General features: G+C 57.1%; 1 protein-coding gene across 5 annotated transcripts in view; it reads left to right on the plus strand.

Moving 5' to 3' along the window:
- The window catches only part of GSE1 (Gse1 coiled-coil protein), a 383,892-nt gene that overhangs the window by 125,315 nt on the left and 233,499 nt on the right, over nt 1–25,078 (plus strand). For 4 of the 5 annotated variants that reach the window (XM_073225429.1, XM_073225430.1, XM_073225428.1 and 1 more), the window contains exon 2: nt 16,276–16,456. In XM_073225429.1, the coding sequence (XP_073081530.1) occupies nt 16,276–16,456 (181 nt within the window). Of the gene's footprint in view, nt 1–15,183; nt 15,334–16,275; nt 16,457–25,078 lie in introns of those variants that run through there. The other variant, XM_073225436.1, reaches the window with a different exon arrangement.

Here is a 25,078-nt window from a genome sequence, read left to right on the forward strand (position 1 = left end):
CTGTCCTGTGTCTCTCCACCTCGGCACTATTGACAGTCGGGGTCGGGTCCCTGTTTCCAGGGGGCCGCTGTCCTGTGCTCTGCAGGACTCCAAGTGTCATCTCTGGCCCCCACTCCCTGTCATGGCAAGAAAACTGTCTCCAGACGTGGCTCCCCCATTGACAGCCCCTGCATCCCATCCTCCTGACAGTGGAAGCCCTGGGTGCACCCCGTCTTCTGCTGGGTGCGGTCACAGCCTCCGCGCTGCCCGGGCCCAGCTCCTTCTCTGTTGGAGCTCTCCACCCCCCCACAGCCCATACTGACCCAGGTGCTTCCCAGTGTCTGGGCTGATGGCTTCCTCTACACCCCTCGGTGGCTCCCAGCTGCTGACAGGGTTAGTGGCCCCTGGGGAGTCTAGCAAAGGAGTCAAGGGCATGAGTTCTGTAGCTGGAGTGGCTGCTCACCCGCTGGGTGGCCCTGGGCCTCATGGCCTCAGTTTCACTACCTGGACAGTGGGAGTCACAGGACCCACCCTGGAACAGGGCTCGGTAGTGGGGAGCTGCATGGGGGCCACTGGTATCCCCGCCCGGCTGCCTGGGGCCCTCTCGAAGGGCTCTTTCTGGCTTTATCACCAGGGCTGACCTCCCGCGCCTAGACTGGAGGCACCCTGCCTGTCACTGTCCCCATTCTTAGCTCCCCTTGCCTGGAGTCCCTTCCTCTTGTTTCTGCCCCTCGGAGTCCTGCTTGTCCTGGGAGGCTGAGCTCCCAGGGCAAAAATCTCAGCTGGCATCCTGACCAGACGGTGAGGTCCGAGGTGCAGGGGCAGTGCGGTGGGCAGGCCACTGGCCCAGGAACTGCTAATGGCAGCCGGGGGACCTTCCCTGGAGACCCCAGCCCTCCATGCCCTCCTCAAGCGCAGCCAGCCTCCCACCACTGGCTGGGCACTGGGTGCAGGTGAGCCCAGTGCTGGCCTGGGACCCAGCCCTCCAGGGCCATGGGCACACCGCCAGCACCCAGGGTGGTATTGATGGGGGCTGGCTCTGTAGAGCTGTGGCAGAGGCGGGTGGAGGAGGCCAGGGCTTAGAGGCAGAAGGCAGAACCGTCCTGTTTCTGAGGGAGGCAGGGAGGCAAGCTCAATCCGCTCCCTAATAACGAGGTCTTTGATCTAGCAAACATGAACGTTAGCGAGAAGACAGCGAGGTGGCCCCTTGGCAGGCCCGCAGCCTGGCTTGGCATACGCCCTCCTGGGCCTCTCCAGCTGCAGGAGGCTGATGCCGCGTGTGCAGAGCTGGGGCGCCTGTTTCTGGGGAAGGGGGCATCACTGGGGACAGGAGCCCCCTGGTTGCCCCAGGGTCAGTGCCGGGCTCCTCTTCCCCACTCCCAGCTGGGCACTGGCAGGCTGCTTCCTCTCAAGCTTCAGCTTCCACAACTTGGGGCGGTTGGTCTTCCACTCATGGGGCCAGTGTGAGATGCCACCTGCACTGTGAGGAGAGCAGCAAGGACACGCGGTCCCCTCTGGTCCCCTCACTCGCTTGGGCGCTCACCCACGGCCACTGTGAGTCCACAGGGACTAACATTCCACCAGGATGACAGAGTCCGGGCAGTCTGGGGTCCTGGGTGAGGTGGGACCCCAGTGTCTTGGGGCTCTGACAGGTGGGGCGTGGGGCTTACCCTGGCTTGGTGCCGGCCAGAGCTCTCCTGGAAGTCTGCAGGCTGGGCCTTAGGCCTTGGCGATCACCAGGGGCTATTTGGCAGCCATTAACCCTTCTCATGATGTTTGTGACTCGATGGAGTTTGGGGCTTGGCCGCTGTATATTTGAGACTTTGTTCCTTCCCTCTATTATTCATTCAACAAGCTTTCCTGAAGCCTGGCTCTGGGCCAGAGGGTTGACAAGGACTTGCTCTGAGAGCTCCCAGTCTGAGCATCAGGCTTTGAAGAGAGCTTCCAAAGTGCCCAGTGCCAACAGTAAGGGGGGCTTCTTGGGGGAGGGGCAGAGGTCGAGGGCTAGGAATCAGACCACCCGCCGCCTCAGTGCATCAGGCCTCTGGCAGCCCTGTCCACCCCGCTAGCCCGTGAGCTACTGTGTAAACATCTCTACCCCGCGTGCACACATACACGCCCATGCCCACATGCTCACCTATGTGCTCACAGACGAAAGCCACGTGGCACTTCCCCTGCAGGACCGCACATGCACGTGCACGGCACACACCCCAGGTATGTCCGAGCACCTGTGAGGCTGGGGACACAGGACAAATAGAGACTTGTGTCTGCTCTCTTCTCCTTTTGTCTGGCTGCTGCATCCATGTCACATAGGCCTCACCCACTTGGGCACCCAGCCCGCCTGCCACCCTGCCATTTGGTACTTTCAGGGTGGGCTCTCCAGAGCTGCGCACCCCCCTCAGGGTTCAGGCTGGAGGGAGGCCAGCACTGCTGGACGCACACTAGGCCTTGCAAGCAGGGAGACCGGGATCCTGCAGCTGGCAACATGGGGTGGTCCCATGACCCCACAGACGCTTTGCCCTCGGGGACACCTTGGGGAGGGACTCTAAATGCAGGGCTTGGGACAGTGGTCCTGGGTGCTCGGGTCAGAGGCGATGCTGACATGCATTCAATGCCTGAAATACAATTTTCACAACATGATCTTTTTATTCCATGGGGTCATGCCAGTGTTTTTTATTCTATCCCATTTCCTTTTTAAAAATTGCTCTCCTGTGGGACACATCCCCAAGCTTGAGAAACGTGGGGCAGATGACATTTCAGGTTCTTCCCAGCTCTGAGACCGGGGGATGCTGGAAACGTCCCTACGCTCTCATTCGTCTTTGCAGCGAGACAGAGCAAGCAGACAAAGCCAGCTCTTCCCTGCCCGGCCTGCCCATGTCTGCCGGCTCCTCCGCTGGCACCTCGTCAGGGGTCGCTGCTTGTTTCTCTTTTTCACAGGGACCAAAAGAAACCCAGGATCAGAGTAAATATCTGGAAAATGGGTGTAAGACAGAGGGAGGACCCTGCCTGCGTCCCTGGGGAACTCGCCCCGCCCCTCCTCCCTCCCTGTCCCCCTCCCACCCACCTGGAGTCACAGGCCAAGGACGGGGAAGGGGCTGACCGGCCTCCCCATCTTATGCCCACGTACTTCTCCCTTCTAATTGCTCTGCTGGTGGAACTCTTCCCCTTAGAGCCTCCGTAGCCCCCAGACCTGACTCCACCTGCCTGCCTGCCCCTCCACCCCAGCCAGCTGCTTGCACCAAGTTGCCTAACTTCCTTTGTACGGTGGGAGCACACTGGAAATATCCAGGCCGTTCTGGGGGACAGCTTTGCGTGGGGGTTAGCGGTTGACTGAGCACGACAGCATGACAGAGTCTGTGTACAGGGCAGGCTGTGTGGCCCAGGGCAGCTGGCTTACCCACTGGTGCCTCAGGGCCTCAGCCCTAACGTGGGTGTGTAGTGCTGGTGCGTGAGGAGGTGCGTTAGAAGGGTCAGGCCGATTTGTAAAGCCTTTGACCAGTGCTTAGCCCGTGAGTCACATGACATTATTTACCTCAGTGGGTTGCCATAAGAAGAAATAAACTCATCTAGGCTTTATTGAGCAGCTCCTAAGGGTCAGGCATGTTCTAAGCACATGTGTCTTAAGTCTTTTTTTTTTTTTTTTCTGGGAGGTGGGTGCTGTCATGACCATGTCACAGGTTCAGAACCTGGGGCCCAGAGCGATTCAGTGACCTCCCTGTGGCTGTGCGGGCCGTGGTAGAAGGAGGCGGGGTGTGAGGCTGGAAGGAAGGTGTGCTCTCCAGATAGAGCCTGCAGTCATCCTCATCGCTGCGGGTATTGTTGCTTAAGAAAGAAAAAGGGAATATGTGCAGAGCTCAGCCTGGCACATGGTAGGTTGAACTATGGGACAGCTCATCCTATTCGCATCATTGGGCAGGTATTTGGGAGGGCACAACTGGGCATCAGTGCCCCCAGATGACCCAGACCTCATGCAGGTGCCTGTCAAGGGCAGGGTCAATGCTGAGCAGGATCACGGAGGCCCCCTCGACCCTGCTCACCTCTCCTGGGGCACCACACTTGCACTGAAGGGACTCAGCAGGTTCTGGCTTCATTTCCCCCTCTCGGAGCTACAACAGTGGCCACGCACAGGACACACACCTCAGAGATGCCGCGGGTTCTGCTCCAGACCCTGCACTAAAGCGAAGATCACAATAAAGTGAGTCAAATGAATGGATTGGTTTCCTAGTGCATGTAAAAGTGATGTTTGCACCATACTGTAATCTATTAAGTGTGCAATGGCATTATGTCTAAAAAACAATGAGCATACCTTAATTTAGGAATGCTTTATTGCTAAGAAATGCTGACCAACCCCTGAGCTTCCAGCGAGTCGCAGCCGTTTTGCTGGGGGAGGGTCCTGCCCCCCGTGCTGGCAGCTGCTGACCACTCAAGTCGGGGGCACTCAGGGTAGGGTGTCCATGGCAGGTCCTTAAATTCAGACAAGAGTGACGTTGGCTGTGTTGATTGACCCCTCCTGTCATGACGATTCCTTAGCCTGCGATGCTGTTTGGTAGCATTGCACCCATAGTAGGACTTCTTTCAAAGCTGGAGTCGGTCCTCTCAAACCTGCCGCCGCTTTACCAGCCGAGCTGACGTCGGATTCCACATCCTGTCCTGCCGTCCCAGCGTCCTCCGCAGCCTCCTCGGGACAGACTCCCTCCCAGGAAGCCACCCTCTCTGCTCATCCTCCTCTGGGAAGTCTGATCCGGGGAGGCGGCAGTTCAGTCCATCCTCAGCCCCCTCACTCTGGGTCTCCTGCTGCTCCCACCACACCTGCAGCGACCTCCTCCCCTGAGGCCTTGAACCCCCGCAGTCACCCCACGAGGGCTGGAACCAGCGTCTTCCAAACACCTGTTGATGGTGATGTTCTGACTCTTCCCATGAATCATGCGTGTTCCTGACGGCATCTTGAATGGCGAGTCCCTTCCGGAAGGCTTTCCCCCACTCTGCCCAGATCCCTCGGAGGAATCACTGTCTACGCAGCTATAGCCCTAGAAATTTTATTTCTTAAATAAGGAAGTCTAATTCACTCCTTGATCCCCAGGCCACAGAATGGGTGTTGAGTCAGCAGCACGTCAACAGCACCAGGCTCGCGGCCCGTCTCCATCAGAGCTCGTGGGTGGCGGGGTGCACTGTCCGTGAGGGGTCACGTTTTGAAAGGAATCTTTTTTCTGAGCAGTGGGTCTTAACAGCTGGCTTAAAATATTGCGTAAACCATGTCACAAACAGATGTGCTGTCATCCAGGCTTTGATGCTCCATTTCTAGAGCACACGCAGAGTAGATGCAGCATCCCTCTTGAGGGCCTTAGGATTTGCAGGGTGATAAATGGGCCTGGCTTCCCCTTGAGGTCTCCAGCTGCATTAGCCCCTGACAGGAGAGTCAGCCTGTCCTTTGCAGCTTTGACGCCAGGCACTGACTTCTCCTCTCCAGCTGTGAAAGCCCTAGGTGGCATCTTCTAACGTAAGGCTGCTTCGCCTGCACGGACAATCTGTGGTTGAGTGCAGCGCCTTCATTAGTCATCTGAGCTGCACCTCCTGGGTAACTTGCTGCGGCTTCTCCATCAGCACCTGCGGCTTCACCTGCACTTTTATGTTGTGGAGACGCTTCTTTCCTTAAACTTCGTGAACGAGCCTCTGCCAGCTTCACACTTTTCTTCTGCAGCCGCCTCCCCTCTCTCAGCCTCCGTAGGACTGAAGGAAGTCAGGGCCTTGCTCTGGACTAGTCTTGGCTTAAGGGAAGGTTCTGGCTGGTTTGACCTTCTGTCCAGACCACTAACCCTTCCCCCATGTCAGCAAAAAGGCTGTTTCAGTTTATCATCCGCATGTTCACCGGAGAAGCACTTTGAATTTCCTCCAAGAACTCCGTCTGCTTTACAACTCGGCTGACCGGTGCAGGAGGCCACGCTTTCAGCCTCTCTTGAGTTGGGACACGGCTTCCTCACTGCGCTTAATCATTTCTAGCTTTCGATTTAAAGCGAGAGGCGTGTGACTCTCCCTTCCACCTGAGCACTTGGAGGCCACCATAGGATATTAATTGTCCTAATTTCTGTATTGCTGCGTCTCAGGGAATAGGGAGGCCCGAGGAGAGGAAAAGAGACAGGACCGGCCGGTCTGTGGAGCCGTCAGAGCACACAACATTTGTTGACTAAGTCCACCATCTTGTAGCGGCGCAGTGCCTGGCGCCCTGAAACAATTGCAATAGTGTCATCAGCTATCAGGGTCACAGACACCAGAACAAACGTAATGACAATGAAAAGGTTTGAAGTATTGTGAGAACTACCAACATGTGACACAGAAATACGAAGTGAGCAGATGCTGTCGGAAAAGCCACGCCAATAGACTTGCTCATCACAGGGCTACCACAGACCTTCAGTTCGCAAAGAACACCACGTCTACAGAGCATGGTATGTGCTAGGCCTGTAGCACATACCATGGTTGTAACTGATCCTTCTCCTGACCTTTTGTTCTGTGGACACCAAGGTAGCTGGCCTGCGCTTTGCTTTGGGAGCTCTTTCCTTCGGTGGAAGGGGCAGGTATGGCTTCGCCTGACCCATGGTCTGCTCACTTCTCCCATGATTTCTCTAAACAAAGAGATGACCTGACAGAGCTGACCAGGCCCTGGCACAACTTGCCCACATGCTTTCTAGAAGCTTCTGCATGTGTTTCCCACCTTGACGTCTGCCTTTCAACCTTGGACAGGGCTTGCTCCAGTTATCGATGGATTCTCTTGGAGTCTTCTCAGGGAAGACAGCAGTGAAAAGTCTTCTCGGTCTTTCATTATTAGAGTTCTTTCTCTGGATATGCGTGCATGCAGAGAGAGTCTTTCTAATCTTTGCCTTTACTCTTTGTTTTCAAAGATTAAAGTTAAAAATCCTGTGCTGGTCAGATTCTTAGATTCTTGAATCGTGTCTTTACGCCCTGAGCGTGTGCTTGGATTTCCGTTTCTGATGACTTTCTTGTCGGCCTGTGACCCGGAATGAGCACCTGCGCCATGGCCGGTCCTCTTCCGCCTGAGATGTCAGCGGTGAGAGAGCCAGAACAATCCTGTCTTGCTCACTCGCTGAATCCGCAGTGCCTGGAACAGTGCCTGATACCTGGCAGAGGCTGGTCGATACTCTGACATTAATGACCAGGTCTGTTCTGTGCTTGGACACTGCCCCCGGCCCCGTGCATACTCAGCACGGCTCTGAGCTCAGACTGGGGCTTGAAGAAGTTGAGGGGAGCTTCGCGTTTCCTCGCCTGGAAAATGAGGATGGTAATGACAGCGTCTACCTCACGGGCTGTTGCAAGGATTAAGTGAATTAAAATATGTGGTAAGTACTTAAAACAGTGTGTAACTCAGAGCAGATGCTATCCCTGTGTTCATTTTCATTTTATTGCCATTATATTTATTATTCTTTCATACACCAAGTTGAAACCTTTTCAGCCACTGAGAGACGATCCGCCGCCATGCGCCAGCACGTGCAGATCCCTTCTGTTCTTTTCTGGGCCTCTGCTGCTGGTGCACTTGAGTGTGTAAGTGTCAAGTTGGCATCTGGCTTTAGGAAATGCTCTAGTGGCGGGGCTGGTGGTCGGGGCACTAGCTTGGCTAGCGAAGGGCCTGGTGCCCTCTGCTCCTGGGCCTGCAGGTGACCTCTCTCCAGGCACCGGCTGCCACTGCCCTGCTGCAGGGGGCCGGTGAGCGCCCCAGGCTGTGTCTGCGGGCCTCGGGGCACCAGCCCCCAGCCCGTCCCCGCTGTCTCCCCGACACCACAGGGCGCAGCCAAGCTGCGGCCGAGCAGATGTAACGTCCCGTGAGGCTGTTTGCTGCGGCTGTCATCATGTTTCCACTCCCCTGTCACAGAAACCCTGCCCTGGCGTTAATTTACATTGCAGCCAGTGCACCCCGACGTGTGTTTTTAAAGGGTATAATTTCTATCAACTTCAATTAGAGCTATTTTTATTTTTGTCACCCTGAAGAATTTCCCTGCGGTTAAGCTGCCATTTTTCACTGTAATACCCCTGGCAAGGGCTGGGGAAAAAAATTAATAGTCTAGTGATCACTTAGCTAATGCACTGTCAGCGCTTGATGAACTGACTGCCCTGGGTGAGACAGCCTGGTTCCCTCCACAGCAATTATGTCATGTTCACCTGCGGTGGGCGGACCCTCCAGAGGAGGCTCAGGGCCTAGTAGGCTCCCATAGGGCTCAGGGCAGGGGCCTCTGCTCTCCCCCTCTCCCCAGAATCTGTCTTTGCGGTAATGTAGGCGCACCAGGCCGTATCTGCCCATCTTCCAACTGTGTGGCATTTGGCAGTATGCTAAACATACACCTGAGGGTCCCAGGGGCATCAAAGGAGGTGATGCCAAAGGGCAGGTGGTGGTGGGGACATGGTGCCTGGAAATAGGGTAGCAGTCATGAATGTGGCAGTGGGGCACAGGCCATAAATGGGGAGCTGGCAGGTAAAGCCAGGCAGAAACCCTGAAGATGGGAGGTGGGAGCAGAGGGGGGCCCGTGGTGGGCTGTGAGCCTGGGGTGGGGGCAGTAGGAGCAGCTGAGCCTGCGGGCCACAGGCTTACCCCACCGAGCCAGGCTCAGCCGTGCCGTTCGTGGACTGCCCTTCTGCAATAAAGAGGAACAGGGTGCCCACATGCCCAGTATCCTGGGCGCATCTCCAGGAGCTATGCTGAGTGGACACAGCTGTTCCAAAGTGTTACTCACCGGGTGACCGCATTTATACACCAAGCTGGAAATGAAGCACTCATCAGTGGTTGCCAGGATTGGGGTCGGGGGACGGGAGAGGCCAGAGTGTGCATATCAAAAGCATCCCAGGGGAGGCCTGTGATGCACCCGTCCTGTATCTCCACTGTGCTGGTGAATACCGGAACCCATGCCAGCCGTAGCGCCCCGACAATTCAACACTGATCGAGTGTGGGTCACTGGGGAGGCCGCAGAGGATAAGCCAGCGGTCAGTGTTGTGTCCCGCTCGTGACATTGTGCTGTCGTTTGTAAGGCACTTCTATTGGGGAAACAACTGGAGGGCGTGTGAGAGCTCTGTATTGTTTCTTACAGCTGAATGTAAATCTATAAGCATCTCAACATAAAAAGAGAAAATTAAGACAAAACAAAAATCAGATCACATCTGAACCATCTCATGCCAAGTAAGAGCCAGAGTCTGTACGGTGGCCCCCGGGGCCCTCCCAAATGTGACCCATGGTTTGCTTTGATCCTCTCCAGGCCCCCTGCTATTCCTCAAACACACCAGGCATACTCCTGCCTCAGGACCTTTGCACAGGCTGTTCCCTATGCCTGAAACACTGTTCCCCCAGACCTCCACATGACTCCCTCCCTAACTCAGATGTCATCTTCATCTGCTGTGCTGGGGACATGGTGCCGGGACCTGGGGTTCAGAGCACCACCTGGGTGAGGGATGATGATGTGGTGGGGGGGTAGCTGTGTGACCCCTGAATCTGCAGCACTATGATGGTGGCACTGATGGAGGGGGCCTGGCTCTGCCTGGGGGGCGTTATTTCAGCCTCCACACACTGTTCATTTTCAGGTTGTCCAAGGCTGCTTTAGTGCTGCAGTGCCAAAGCTGAAGAGTTTCAACAGAGACCATATAGTCCCTAAAGCTGAAAACACAGTCAACCCTTGGACAACACAGGTTTGAACTGTGTAGGTCCAGTTATATGGAGATATTTTTCAGTAAATGTATTGAAATTTTTTTGCAGATTTGTGACAATTAGAATAAACATTTTGGTTTTTTTCTAGCTCACTTTCTTCTAAGAATACAGTGTATTATACAGATAACATACAAACTGTATGTCAGTTGACTGTTCACGTTATCGGTAAGTCTTCTGGCCAACAGTAGGCTATCAGTAGTTAAGTTTCTGGGGAGTTGGGGTATATGTGGATTTTTTACTGTGCAGGGATCAATGCCCCTAACCCCCACATTGTTCAAGGGTCAGCTGTAGTTACTAGCTGGGCTTTCCAGAAAAGGTTAGCAAACATGCCCCTGCCACAGAGCCGCTGGGCTTGCTGTGCCCTCTACCTGGAACACGCTTCCCCAGATATCTATCTCCATGGCTAGGTCCCTTGCTTCCTTCAAGTGTTTGCACAAATGTCCCTTCTCGGTGGGGCCAGCCTATGGAAAATTCTAACTCCAGTCACCCCCTCCTGCTATTTGTCTTTCTGGACATGTGACTATACATGATGTATGTACTGACTCTCTCCCCAACCAGAATGTCAGCTCCTTAGTGGCAGGACTTTTTAACTGTTTTGTTTCCCCATCTATAAAATGGGCTGCTGTGCTCCCCTTGCAGCCTACCCAGCAGAACCACTGCAGCCTCCAGGAGGTGGCTGTGTGCACACGCTGTGCAGATTGTCCAGACAGAGAGTTATGACTGTTTCTGCTCGGGTGGCTGCAGCAAGCTGTCACCTGGCCAGACTTGAAGCCAGGGATAAAAGCTTCTCCCCATTTTTCCGAGTCCTAGACTCTATGTTCACTCGGCCTCTGTTGTCCTCAGGGCTAGATGAACCTGATGCCTCCCTCCTTCCCTCCAGCCCCTATCAGGGGAGCACCCAGGGGACTCAGGTGGTAGGAGTAGGGTCAAGACCCCCAGCCGGCTGTGGTTGCTCCACCCAAGCCAGCCCCCCACCCCTGTGCTGCAGCCGGGGCGCCCCTAATTGCCGTCACAGATGTGGCAGCCACCAGCCTCTCCCGCGCGATCTGCTGTGGCGTGTGAGCTTAATTAGTCCCTGATTACTCATTTACTGGGTGCTGTGTGTATTCCATATCTAATAACTTTCCAATTACGCCAGTATGCACGCACAGTTAATAACCCTTTAGTGGTCTGCTTATCGGGAACTCTGCGTCCGGCAGCTCAGTCTCCCCCTGACCCGGAGCCTCATCGTTCCCCTGACTGCAGTTTTTGGAGCTCTCTGCTTGCCATTACAGAACTATTACAGGGAATTAAGGGGCATAAAATGCTGTTTTTTGGCTTCTGATTCATCAGCTTGCAGCACAGAACAGGAAATCCCACCAGAGAGGGTTGAGCACCATGCCTTTGTGGGTGGGCTCTGCCGGGAGCTGAGGCGGGCCTGGAAAGGGACAGAGGGCCCCCCATGGTGGAGCTGGCGCGTGTCCCCTCCTCTCTCTCCCAGGCAGATGGCCTGTGACCTGAGTGTCCCCAGCAGATGGCAGACAGAGGTCTGCAGCCAGCCCAGGAGGCACCACTCTGTGGTGCTCACCCAGCCTCCCGGCCAAGGCGGCCCCAGGCCACCGCTGCTTGGGAAGGAGGTGGCTCTCCCCCACACTTGGCCTCCTCCTGCGCCTGGTTTTTCCTCAGGGCAGAGGGGAGGTGAGGCTGCTTCCTGTGCGTGGGGATGCTGGCATCTCCTTCCCTCACCTGCACTTCTGTGCCCTGCCTCATTCTCCTGGCCCTGCTTGTGACATAAATACATGGCAGCCCACGCAAACACGCTGCCCTTAGCCTGCAGTGTAACATGCATTCCTGGGACTGCCATCCAGGGTTGCTGCACACCCTCTGAGGCCCACCAGCACTCAGTAAGCACCCCCCATGTGCCAGGCACTGTGGGGTCTAGGTGCTTGGTGGAGGACACAGCACGGGCCTGGATTCTTGGCTCTGACTCTGATCTGCTGGGTGACCTGAAGCGGCTGACTTGACTCCACTGTGCCTCAGTGTCCTTCTGTACAGAGTGGGAGTTAAGGGAAGGTTGTCGGGAGTGTTAAACATGCCGCTGACGTCAGGTGCTCGGTAGATCCAGGGTGGGCGTGACAGCCCATTTCCAGGGGCAGCAGTCAGAGCGGATGGGACTTGCTTGTTACTGCATTAGGCCATGTATGAACCAGCCCAGGGCTCAGCACCATGTCTGCCTTACTCAGGGTCAGCATGGCCAGCTTCCTGGAGTGCATCTTGGGCTGACTTGGAAGAAAGAGAAGCTTCAGGTAAAGTTGGGGACCTCACACCCCCATGACTCCTGGGGGACTCCTGGACTGCCTGGTGGCTGCGGGCCAGCAACAGGTGAGGGGTCTAGCAGGCAGCCCTGCCAGCCGGGGCAGAAACTGCTCAGAGGCCACGTGGGCCCCCACGAGGCCCTCCCCAGCACACACATACCCCCAAGCTTTGAGGTCCCCCAGCCACTGTGCCCTTTGGTTCTTCTTCATAGCACTTATGCTGCCTAGTTATGAGTTCAGCCGCTGTTTCTTGAACACCTACTATGTGCCACATGCTTCAGATACAGCTCAGCTAGTTCCCTCCACCATCAGGGAGGTGGACCCTCACTGTGTTATCACTCACAGTTTGCAGAAGGGGAGCTGAGGCCTGGAGAGGGAAAGGCACTTTGCTGAGATCTCCCCGCAGGGGAAAGTGGCCAGGGCCCAGGACCCGGCTGGCCCCACCACTGGGAGGCCAAGAGGTGGAGTCCGGCTGGGTGCCCGGGAGGGAGAGGGAAGTGGTCCCTGCCAGAGAGGTTCTCGGAGGGAGAAGCCCACAGCCTCTGGGTCCTCAGGCTGGAAATTCCCTTCTTTTTAAAAATTCATGATTTACAGACTACAACATGGATGAGCCTGGGAATATCATGCCAAGTGAGAGAACCAGACATAATAGTATAGGATTCCATCGATGTGAAATGTCCACAACAGGCAGATCCATAGAGACAGGAAGTAGACTGCGGTTACCCGGGCCAGGGGGTGGTACAGGGTCTCTTTTTGGGGTGATGAAATGTTCTGAGAAGGATTCTAGTGATGGTTTCACAACTCTGTGAATATATCAAAGGTCATTGAATTGTTTGCTTTCCATGGGTAAATTGTACAGGATATGAATTATATCTCAATAAAACCGTTTTAAAGAACAATAGGGCCCAGGTTTGCCAAACTTAGGGATCTCATGCACTGATAAAATTCATGAGACAAAAGTGGGGACAGCCAGCACCGCTGTGTGGTTGTCCCCTTTGGGGCAGGGATATGGCATCTGCCTTCTACAACCACCCCCAGCCCTCCCCCTGAATTTATCCGCAGTCACTTTTTTCCAGAAACCACTCAGGTCCCTGGAGAAAGTGTAACAGTACAGGATCTCATGAGGATATTTAGTGGTGAGCTGCAAGCTCCTTTCATTTGAAAGAACCCTGGAAATTTCCCCTACTTTTGCCGTTTCCCGTTAACTGGCTGCCGCTTTAAACATAGTGGTGGTCCCAGTCCAGGGATGGGGGACAATAGCATTTACCCGACTAGGTCTGCAGGGTGCTGGGACGGCTCTGAGATGCTGCCGATTTCCAGGGCCGCAGGGGCAGGGAGCAATGTGTGTCCCAGGCCCCATCCTAATAGTACTTTAATAGACGGGGCGTGAGCTTGGAACCCTCGGCTCAGGTGGAGAAAAGGCGCAATGAATATGTTGCTTGAAGGGCCTGCTTTTTATTAGGAGCTATCATACATTTGGCTTTGAAGGATGAGGAAAGGCGTCTCTTTGCCTCTGTTGGACGGTCTGGCTGAGAACCTTTGCCCCCACCTAAGATGATGCCAGCAAGAGATAAGCCGCACTGGCCCACCACGCGTGCTGGGCAGGCTCGCCCACCCAGTAATACTGACCTACTGACTGAGCCCCCAGGAGTTGGGCAGCTGCTGACAAGTGCCGGAGAAACGGGGTGAAATCTTTTTACTTCCAGCGAAGTCAAAGTGGTGGGAAGAGCTAGACTAGAGGGGAGACTGGCATCCTGTTCCCCCGTGATTCTGGCATGACGGTGCCAGGGAACTTTTCTGTCTGGGCCGAGCACTGTTCTAGAACTTTCTGGGGTTTACTGGTTATCACCGCTGCTAACAGACTTCAGATTACAGCAGCCCATTGACTGTCTTGGCTCAGCAGGGTCCTCTGCTCAGGGTCTCAGGCTGCAGGCGTGCAGGCTAAAGTGTCAGCCAGCTGCTCGCCCACTGGGAGGCTTACCTGGGGAGGGACCCACCTCCAGGTGCTTTGAGTCATTGGCAGAATTCGTCTGCATGATCGGGTTGCTGTGAACATTCACGTGCACGTTTGTGTGCACACGTTTTTGGCTCCCTTGGATACCCACCTGGGAGTGGAAGTGCTGGGTCATGTGATAACTCTGACCTTTTGAGGGACTGCCAGGCCTGCTCTGGAGCAGCCGCACCATTTTGCAACCCTACCAGCGATGCATGAGGGCTCACACAGTGTTTTAACATGTTTTAGATTACTTGCCAACACTTAATAATCATGAGAGTGCAGCTTTTAAAAACTGGATTCCCAGCCTCCTCTTGAAAAATCAGATCATCAGATCTGGCACTGCGGTGAGGCTCAGTCCCCTCCCTGCGCCCGCCCACCCTGTGCTGAGTGGAGCTGTTGCAATACCCCTACCTCCTCACCTTCCAGGACCTTGTTTACCATTTACCCTCCTGCCCCTGCAGGGATGTGTGTTTGAATCTCTTGCCCTTCTGTTCCCCCCCACCACCTTTTAAAACCTGTTTCTTTTGAAGGCTTGGTTCCAATTCCACCTGCTCCAGGAAGCCTGCCTGGATTTTCTCAGCCCTTGGGGAGTTCTCCCCTTCTCAGACTCCTGTAGTGCTTGTCATCTGCACCCCGGTGGCTTTTAATAGCTGCATCTTCACTCAACTGCTTGGGTTCACATCCTGATGCATCCAGTTCCTGGCAGAGCTCAGATAGGCCGCTGTGCCTCATTATGTCTCCTTGCTCTCCATGGGGCTACTGGGAGGATTGAATACAGCACACAGTAGGTGCTCAGTAAAGTGGCCCTCCTGGCCACAGCACCACTTTCTGGGAGCCAGCCTTACCCCCAAGAGGCATCCCCAGGCCTCCTTCCCCCCACAGGACCCCAGTCCCCCATATCCAGGAGAAGTAGGTGGAACCTCCCTGACTGTGGTTCTGCCAGCCCTTGGGCAGGGCAGAGGCCGGTGCCCAGCACTGCGCTCCTCTGCTTCCCTGCAGCCGGCCCCCAGGGGGTTTTAAAGAACACTACCTGGGCTGCTGAGGAACCGCCCCACAGGCGGGCCCATCTGGATGAGTCATCTCGTGACTAATGGTGAACCTTTGCCCTGTGCCCGGCAGTTTCCCAAGATGATTAGGGCAAGGTTGCAGGAGCAGCTGTACGGGGTGGGGGGCTCCGCATGGGATCCCAGGGTCCCCGCCGCGCTGATGGGCCCCCGCTGGCCTGAGTGAATGAAGCATGCTGGGCCGAGGTGCCGCCGCCTGGCTCCAGCCTCCGCCGCCAGCACGCCTGTGGGATTTGCAGGGCTGTGGTCTGGGCAGTGTCGCCATATGGATCTCATAAATTAAAGCGTTCCCGGAAACAAACGGTAAATGTACCCCTCTCTCCCATGGAGGCTGGTGGAGCCTGCGATCGCCCAAGGAATTCGGAGCCATCCGTCTTTGCAGGTTTATAGCACTAATCCCTAAAAACAGCATCGACATGAAGTTAATTTCCGACAACCATGCCCGGCCTGGAGCCCATAATCGGGAGGTGGAGCGGGGTTGCCTGTGCCCAGGACTGGCCCCCAGGGAGCTCAGCTTTTCAGGCCCTGAAACTCGTGCAGGAGCTTAGCTCACCACCCCGCCTGATGGCAGGGCCCCCACCTCCTGCCCTTGCCCCTGGGGTCAGGGGTGAGAGACCAGGATCTGCAGTCCTGCTGACCTGAGCTGACCCTGTGTCAGCGTCTGGCAGCTCTGTGACCTCAGGCTCCTACTGCCCCTCTTTGAGCCTCGGTTTCCCCAAATGTGGAAAGGGGATGGGGCAACCAGGATTGTCAAAGTCACAGAGATGGAAAGTAGAAGAGGGGGGTGGGTTGTGGTGGGGAAGGGTGCAGGGCTGGAGGAAAGTTAGTGTTTAATGGGTATGGAGATTCCATTTGGGATAATGAGAAGGTTCTGGAAATAGATCAGGATGATAGTTGCACATCATGAATGGACTTAATGCCATGAGGTGCACACTTAAAAAAGGTCAAGATGGTAAATTCTGTTATGTGTAATTTACCACAATAAAAAATGTAAAAGAAAGAGGATGGATGGGGTGACCATCCAGAAGTCTGAACTGAAAAGTAGCTGGGTTAGTGATCACCATTACAACTCTGGGCAGTCATTCCCAGCTTCCTTATAGAGCTCAGAGGGACCCAGTAGCAATGGGGCTTCGGGTGGAACCCCAGTGCCCACCTGCCCCTGCAAGACCCAGCCTAGCCCAGTACCTGGTCCCAAAGGCAGACCATTGGCCACGACTCACCATGTCCCCCATCCTGTCCTTCCAGGTCACCTCGTCATCTCTTGAGGCATCGACAGCCATCCACCCTCCTGCCCGAGAGTCAGAGCCCCGGCTGGGCACCCCCGCAGGGAGCCTGTCCGGAGGCCCCAGGACAGCCCAGGAGCTGGGCCCAGCCCGGTGTCGGCAGAGCAGCCTGGACGGGGCCGGACCAGACCTCACGGGCACAGGTAGGCATCAGCCCACTCCTGTCTGGGCGCCAGAGAGGGGCGAACTGCCCCCGCAGGAGAGGGGCTCTGAGCGTGAGTCAGGCACAGCCCTGCACTGCGTGGTCGCCGCAGTCTAGCGGGTGGTCTGGAAGCCAAGTCTCGCCTACGTGAGCTTGGGGTTTTTCCCACACTTCTTGGGGATTGAGCCAAATCATGGTATTCTTGACAGCCTCTTATCCTTAATTTGCAGATGGCCTTTGTTTCTATGTAATTATCCCTGTGCTCCCCTGTATTCACTCAGTCATTTAAAAAAAATAACAACAGATAGCTGGGACCTCACTGCCTGGCACCAAGACACCCCGCCCACCTGACGTCCCGCATCCGGCCCCCCAGAGCACCGCCCTCCTGCCCTGCTTTCCCCACCGGCTGTGTTCACCTGAACCACCTCCCGTCGGACTCTCCCAGCGGCCTGAGCTTTGTCTCCGGGCCCTGCTTCCTCACTCAGTGTCGCGAGGCCCGCCTGTGGGGTCGCTGCGCCTGCCTCACTTGCGTGTGCCGTGTCAACATGCGCTGGACCCCGTGCGTGTGCCACCCTGTCAGTGTTGGGTTGTGAATGCGCCGAGTCAGGGCACGTGTTGGATGAGCCTCAGCCAGGGCGCTTGCTGAGTGCGCAGTGGCTCCCGTGTTCTAACCCAGGGAGGGTGCCAGGGCAGCCCTGAGGCCATGTTTCTGTCAGCAAGACCCCTCAGAGTGGGTCCCTGTGTGTGCTCTGCCCCCGGTCCCTGCGCTGCCCCTGAGGACGCAGCCGGCTGGTGGCACTGCCTGTCAGCAAGCCAGGCCGGGGCCCAGGCTGGTGGGCCTGGGCGTGGACGGTGGGGCTGGGGGAGGCGACCCACTCCTCCCTCAGGCCCCAGCCTCCCATCTGGGCCATGCTCCGGGACAGCCCCAGTACCCACTTCTTGGGGGTGAGAGAAGTGGCTGGGCCTCCAGCTGGGGGTGCATCTGGCTGGCTTGGAGCTTATGGGCCATCCTGCCCCAGGAGGGGCTTCCAGACCCTGGCAGGTGGGGAGAGGGGGGTCAGGCAGCCAAGTGGACATGTGGGTGGTGGGCAGGGTACTTTTTGGGGAGCCATTTTCCCCAGCCCCCCAGCACCCTCAGAGCCCTGGACAGGTGTCTTCTCCCACCCCAGGTCCCAGTTTCCTCAGCTAAGAAATGGGAATAAAGGCTAATGGGAGTGCCTCGCTCACAGGGCGGGTATGAGAATTAAGTTAACCCGGACATGAAGGGCATATGCTGTGGGTCCTGGCACCCTGCTGCTCATAAGTGCTGGCAGGCATCTGCATTGTTGCTGACGCCTCCTCCAGGCAGCATGGAGTTCCAGCACAGCTCTGACCCGCCTGCTGCACCCAGCTCCCCCCCACTCTGGGTCATGTCCTACAAAGCCTTGCCCAATGGGGCCCCTACCTACCTCCCGCCACCGCCGCAGGCTGGCGCACACCGCCCAGCTCCCTGCCGCGAGGCCCACGGCTGCCAGCTGCTGTCTTCAGGCTGCAGCCCCGCCCGGAGGGGAGGGGGCAGCTTCACAGCCGGAGACCCTCCAGGAGCACCAAGCCGCCATCAGACTCCTCCGGAGAGGCGGCTGCTGCTGCTCAGAAATGTGACAGTGACTAATGGCTTATTACACACCTGCCACCTCTCATCGGGCAGGCAGGCAGCACAGCCCCCCAGTCCAGCTGTGTACCAGCAGCTGGATGGTGGGGAGAGCACAGGGGGAGCACGGCTAGACACATGGACACACGTGGGCACAGGGACACAGACCTGGCAAACACACCCCACACAGGGGTGCACACACAGATGCACGTGCATACATACACAGGCACCAGGACTGTCTTACACACACATATAGGATTCATATCCATTTATGCCCACACCCCACACACATACACACACACAGATGCACGTGCATACACAGACACTAAGACTGTCTCACACACACATACAGGACACACATCCATGTACACCCATGACTGCCCCCTGCCACATACACACATGTGCTCTCTCCCAAGCTCTGAACCCCTTCCTGTCTCTCCACTCTCTCTCTACCCTGGCGGAGGGACCTTCACCTGGTGCTGGCTGGCACAGGGGCCTTTTCCAGAAGGGCGCTGTGACTGTGGGCAGGTCAGAGGAAGTGTCTGTTGTTTTGGGGGTAACTGCGCACTGCAGTCCGCTTCTGACCCCCAGTTCCCTGCAAACACCTCATGCATGGGGACACAGCATGTGCCAGGGAGGGAAGCTGTCCCAGCAGGAGCCCCTGTACCAGGCTGGGTGGCTGGGCCCAGCGCCCCAGGACACACGTGACCATCTGCCTGGGTCTCTCCAGGCCGAGTTTGTGTGGATCTTGCGCACGGCGGTCAGAGTGCTGGCTGGGGTGTGGTCACTTGCTGGCAGCAGGAAGGACAGCCCTGGGCATGCAGGGGAACTGGGGACCCCTTGGGCTGACCAGAAGACTCCAGCTGCTGGGAGAAGGGCACAGCTAAAATGTGCAGCCTTCCCTCGTAGGGTGGCAAGCCCCCAGGCACAGCCCTTCCCAACATTGTGAAGCCTTTCATCAAAGGAAGATCCATTGCTTGTGTGCCATCCCACGCAGTATCCAATCTGGGGGAAGGACCCTCCTCGTCCATCACCAGCTGAGCAGAATAGGCATTGCTGAATGACTACCTTTGTGCCTTCACCGCCTCCTTAGGGGAGAAGCAGCACCATCTGGTGATAAGCAAGGGTGTGGCTTGGAGTCTGAGACCCAGGCTGTTTCCAAGTGTCAGTGCGGCCACTTCGCAGCTGTGAGGACTTTGCAAGGTTCAGAACCTTCCCAAAGCCTGGCTGTTCCAGCAGCTGAGTAGGTGTGGGGAAATGAGATCTTCCTGGTAGCGTGGTGTCAGTGACACGGAGGAGCACGGAGGCGCCCAGGACTGCTGTGCACGGTGGTGCAGGTGGCACACTGCACAACTCCAGGGCCGCCCTTCTCCTGTGACCTCTGAATGCACCCTCTGCCTGTTGCAAAGCTGAGTGGTGGCTACATAATTGTGCCATGGGCCCTGGACATCCTTTCTGACCTGTGGAACAGCTTCTAAAGTGGTGAATATCCTTATTAATAGAGATAGTGGAAGCCACAAACCCCACTGATAGGGTTGTGGGGAGGTCACAGAAAACCAGGCCAGGATTGAGTCACATGTTCCTGGGGCTCCTCCGTCCTCACTTGCCATGATGGGGTGGACCACCCTTGCTGGGGGTGGTCTCTGGGTGCACAGCTGGAGTCAGGCTGAAAACCTGGAAGCTGTGCACACAGGTGCCTATCAGGAGTCAGGCTGAAAACCTGAAAGAAGGAAGCCAGCAGACAATCAGACAGATTCCTGGGCGCTGAGACCCTCAGACCCCAGGCTGAGCTTTGCAGCAGGGTCCCCAGGAGGGAGCAGTATGACTTGCCTGGAAATTGACTGTTCACAGCTGCTGACATCTATCCTGGGGCTACTTCATTTTTTTTGTTCTCTTCCTTTCTAATCATGTGCTTAAATGAGTGTCTGAGTGTTAGGACGCGGCATCTTTTGGTGTTCAGACAGGACCCGCACTCTGGGTGCGAATCCTTCCCCTTCTTCTCCCCACCATTGGCATCCAGCCTCTCTGTGCCTTGGTTTCCCCAGCTGGTGTGAGGATCCCACATCATCCATGCCCAGCGCTCAGCACAGTGCCCGGCATGCAGGAACACAGGAGCTGCCCCAGCTGGGCAGAGGGAGCAGGATGGTCACACCAGGAAGCCCTGGCCCCACAAAGGCTTTTGTCTCTTTGTTGGGCAAATGGGCTCCCCACCAGCCAGGGTCAGCGGGAGTCCTTGGCCTGTACTTGGGTCCTTGGCTGGGGCCCCACAGTCCTCTGCAGCGCCTCCTGGAGCGGGCGCTGGTGCTGACTGATTGCTGTGACGGAAGGCGCTCAGGGGACAGCCCCACTGCCAAGCGGCAGCTGCTCGGAGGGCACGGGGCCGGGTTTGGCTGCCACCCCTCCAGCCCTGTAAGAGCCCCTCCGCGGGTGATGGGAAGCCCTTCCTGCAGAATGAGTGCCTCCCTGCTCCCGTCTCCCTCCTCCTCTCTGGCATGTCTCCCTCTGAGTTGCGATCCAAAGTCCGTTTTCCCTCCAACTAGCTGTGGTGTTTATCTTCTGGCAACTTCTTGTAACAACAGGGAGCCGAGCTTACAAGTCAGGGCAGGAGGCTCAGAAGCCTGGGCAGCCTTAAGAGGCCCTGTATGCGCAGGTCCAGCTCTGCCCAGGAGGCTCCTGGGATACGGAGCGGGGAGCCTGCCTGCTGGGCCTGGAGGGCCTCCTGCCTGTGGACAGCCCCGCCGGCCCACCCAGCTCCGGTGGCTGTCTGGCGGCTCCCTTGGCTGGTGCGGGACTCTATTTCAGTCAGGCTGGCTGGCTAACTTAAGTTTTTAGGAAATACAAAAAGAAGAGAATTTAACTTGCACAATTTAATACAATGATAAACTGAACATGGACTTAAACACAATTCATATCGGCACAAAGAAAAGCAGCCCTTTATACCTACCAGAACCTCTTTGAGGTGGGTCTTCACCATGAGCACTAAGTTCTTTCCAAATAAATTTATAAATCAGGATTTTGGGTGGAAAAGAAGAGGTCAGCTGAGCTACAGAAATGACTGCTCTGGAGGCTCAGGGTGGGGTGTCCTGGGGTCAGTGTTGGGGCCCTCTGGGAACTGGAGCTGGGCACGTGTTCCTTTGCATTGGTCACCCATCCACCATCCTGGCCGTGACCTCCACCCACCCACTGCCCTGCTTTCCCCCTGACCGGGTTCAAGCCGGTATGTTGGTGCTTGGAGGACCCCAGGCATCACAGTCTGACACCATATGGGTTTAACTGGCTTGCAGAGCATCATCTGTCAGACTCTCAGTGTGCCCACACCAACTTTCACCCATGACCTTCTCATTCACAGCAGAAACCATTTGAAAATTGGGCTTTGCTGTGTCTTCCCCATGATTACCTGTTCACACGTCAGCCCCACTCTACACTGCCATTCATGAGCATGCACATTTGTTCACAAATATTTGTTGAGCACCTACTATGTGCCAAAGACAGTGTTAGGCAAAATGTTTGGTACCAAGTGCTGATAATTGCCATGCAGAAAAAAAGGGTAGGGGGCACAGAGAGATGAGGGTTGTGACTTCAGAAGGCCTTGCTGAGAAGGGGGCATTGGGCAGAGTTCCAGCCAAGGGAAGAGCACGTGCAAAGGTCCTGAGGCAGCCTCTGTTCAGCGTGCTTTCCCACTCCATGAAGGCAGGGACCATATCTTACTGTCCTCTTCATCCCTCCAGTGCCTGGCACAGTGCACATAATAGGTGCACAATAGATATTTGTTGAGTGAATACAAGTTTTCAAGTCAGCTGGTGCTGGGGGTTGGGATGGTGTGGAGGTGGGGGAAGGTAAAGAAGAAATGAGATTCTTGTAAGCAGAGGGCGCATCTTCCCAAGCTTCCTGGGCCAATGGGTGATAATTCCAAGCAGGTCCTTACTCCATTTCAGAACCTGTCTGCCCTTTCAGGGCCCTGCTCTAAAATACAAAATTCTAGCCACCACAGGCACCTGCTTTTCCCTGTGGTTTCACAGTGGGATCATGTTGGGGTCAAGGACACATCAAAGTCACCTCAAGTGGTTGGTCCTTTCTCCACCTTGGACATGGATGAGCCTGGGTGGGGCTGCAAGCTCCCTGGCTCACACACACAGAGAAGGCACAGCTGTGTGCAGGGGCTGTGAGTCTGGCAGCAGCTGTCCTCCTACTTGCACGAGGAATGTGGCTGCTGGAGCAAGTCACCACGACCTGGGCAGCTTGAAGCAACACAAATTCATTGCCTCACAGCTAGAGGTCAGAAGTGGAGGTGTCAGCAGGTTCCCTGGGGTGGGGGTGCTCTCTGTTTCCTTTCTTTTCTTTCTAGCAATGCTCACACTCCTTGGCTTGTGGCCCTGGCACCCCAGCTCCTTACTCCTGCCCTCTCGTCTGCTACTGCATACCTTGCCTCCCTCTGTTAAGGACCCTTGAGATTGCATTGGACCCACCAGGATAATCCAGGGTCGTCCCCCATCCGGGCCATAACTTAATCACACCTGCAAGTCCCTTTTGCTTATGGGGGGGCACATTCACAGGTTCCCGGGATTAGAACATGGCCATTATTTGGGGGCTGTGATTGGACCTGCCACACCAGGCGTTCTGGCTGGGCAGAGCCGGCTGAGTGCAGCCTGTGGGGCTGGGGTCCCTGCCCACCCCTGACACGGGCAGGCTGGTGAGGTGGTGGGGGCCTCACTCAGGGACCTGGGGACAGGAACCCCCTGAGTGCTGACTGCTCCAGGCACCACTATGGGCGCTTGGCCGGGACTGGCCCCTCAGGCATCCTGGCCACGCTGCCAGGGTGGCCCTAAGCCAGCCGTGTCAGCCCCACAGGCACACTCTGGCCGCCTGGCCGGTTTGTGCCTGGAGCATGGAGGACAGTAGAACCTTTCCCACAGGCCTGTCGGTGTGAAGATGACCTCGGCCCCTCACCGCCGCCTTTAGAAGGAGATGGGGTTCTCCAGGAGGTCCTCAGGCCACCAGGCTGGGAGGTTTCCTGGGAAGGGCTGGATTCTCACCTATCAGGAGGTTGAAGGTGCAGGTTGGCATTTGCCCAGGAGGTGGCGCAGTGAAGCACCGGAAATGTGGCTGGAGCCTTTGGGCGGCCCCCCACCTCAGTCCCCCGGCCTTGCTGCCTACCCTGGGTATGGGCGAGGGGATTCACCCCAGAGACCCGGACAAGGCTGTGCTCCCTCCCCTAGCCTCCCACCACTGTCCCCAGGGGCAGCCGCTGGGGGCCTGGCCTGTGCCATAGGGCAGCTGAGCTGTGGTCCCCACCCCAGCCTGTCTGTCCTTATGTTTGCCAAGATGGGCTCTAACAAGGACCAGAATGACAGAGAAAGCCCAGTGCAGCCAGGAGGGCTCCAGGGAGGAGGCAGGTCTTGAACTGGGCGTCTGGACCCCTATAAGGCAGAGAGGACACCCTTCAGGGCCAGCGACCCCGAGAGCTAAAACCCTGATGGCAGTGGGCTCCCTGCAACCCCCCACTTCCCCTCTTCTGTCCCCTCAGGAGACGTCCATCTCCCAGGGGAGCTTCTCTAGGGGCGCCCTGGAATTCGCAGAGCCATGACCCCCTCACCCGCCCACCCTCTGCTCCCTCAGCAGGTCCCTCCTCCCAGCAGGGCCTGGCCCCCAGCTCCAGCCCCTCTCACAGGGCCCTGCCAGGGCCTGAGCTCCCTCAGCCTGGGCGGGAAGCCTGTGCCCCCGCCTTCTGTCTGAGCTGAGCTGCCCCTGGCCTCAGCCTCCGACGTTTACCCTTGGCGGTCCCGACCTGGGAATGCCGCCCTGTGAGTGCCCTGGCTGGAGGGCAGTTCAGCTCAGGCCCAGGCGGGTGCCTGGCATGCAGTGGGTGGTCAGAATAGAACGATATGAATGAATGAGGGTGACCTTGGCAATGTGACCCACTTTGGGACCTGGAGTCCTCTTAATACCCAGGGCACAGTATTCTCCCGAGTGCAGCAAATACCTGGGGCCCACAGGTCCCGTGGGGGTTTGCAGGAAAAGCCCCCTCGGCTCCCTGCTCCCGCCACTCTCCAGCCCGCCGGCTGTGTCCACGGCTCCCCTGGAGGGTGCCAGGGCGGGGTGGAAGCTGGGAGGGCAGGAGGAGGGCCTGCTGCCCCGCGGTTGTGCTGTGGCTCCCTGGGCAGCTCTCCCTTGCGCGCCTCTCCTGACCCACCTCTCAGGAGTCTGCCCCTGAACTGAACTGCAGCCCGAGGGGCTGCGCTGCTCCTCCGCCTCCCTGCCCCCACCCGGCCCACCGCTCCCCAGGCCGGAGAGCTGCTTCAAGGCAGCCGGGCCAGGCCGGGGGCCCAGGGGCTGGGGCAGTTGGTTCTCATGGGCCAGAAGAGCCCCAGGTGGAAAGTGCTCTTGCCGGGTGAGTCCCCCAGGCTGGCCCCCCGCAGGGCCAGGGGGCGGGGGCAGGGGGACATGTGTCCTGGGGTGGTGCCCAGACTTACAGGGACAGAGGACAGGGATGCAGGGGGTAGAGGGCTGAGCTGTGACTCGCTGAGTGCTGCATGTTCTCACTGCAGGGGCACCTTGGTGCATGTGTGGAGCATGAACACAGCTCAGGAACCCTTGTCCAAGTAATGTCCCCAGGGATTGATGTGATGGCCCCCGTCAGAGCCCAGGGCCCCAAGGGCGGGCGTTGGTGGCACAGCAGAGCTCTGAGGCATGGCAGCAAATGCTGCTTCCCAGGGGACCGTCCCTGGGCATGTCCCCAATGCCCCTGCTGTGAGCAGCTCCCTCTTCCCTCTGCGCCATTATGGGGCACAGGCTGGCATTGGGCCTGGGGCTGGGCACCTTTGGGTGAGCATGGGTGAGCCTGCTGCCCTCCTAGCAGCCAGAGGCGAAGAGCAGAGGTAGGTCCCTGGGAGCCAGGCGGCCCGCAGAGGTCTCTGAAGTCTACTGCCCCAGCCACACGGGACAGAGCAGCGTCTAGAGCCCAGATGACCTGTCTCCCAAGCCACCTCCTGCTTC

This window comes from Manis javanica, chromosome 17 (assembly GCF_040802235.1).
Source record: "Manis javanica isolate MJ-LG chromosome 17, MJ_LKY, whole genome shotgun sequence".
NCBI lineage: Eukaryota > Metazoa > Chordata > Mammalia > Pholidota > Manidae > Manis > Manis javanica.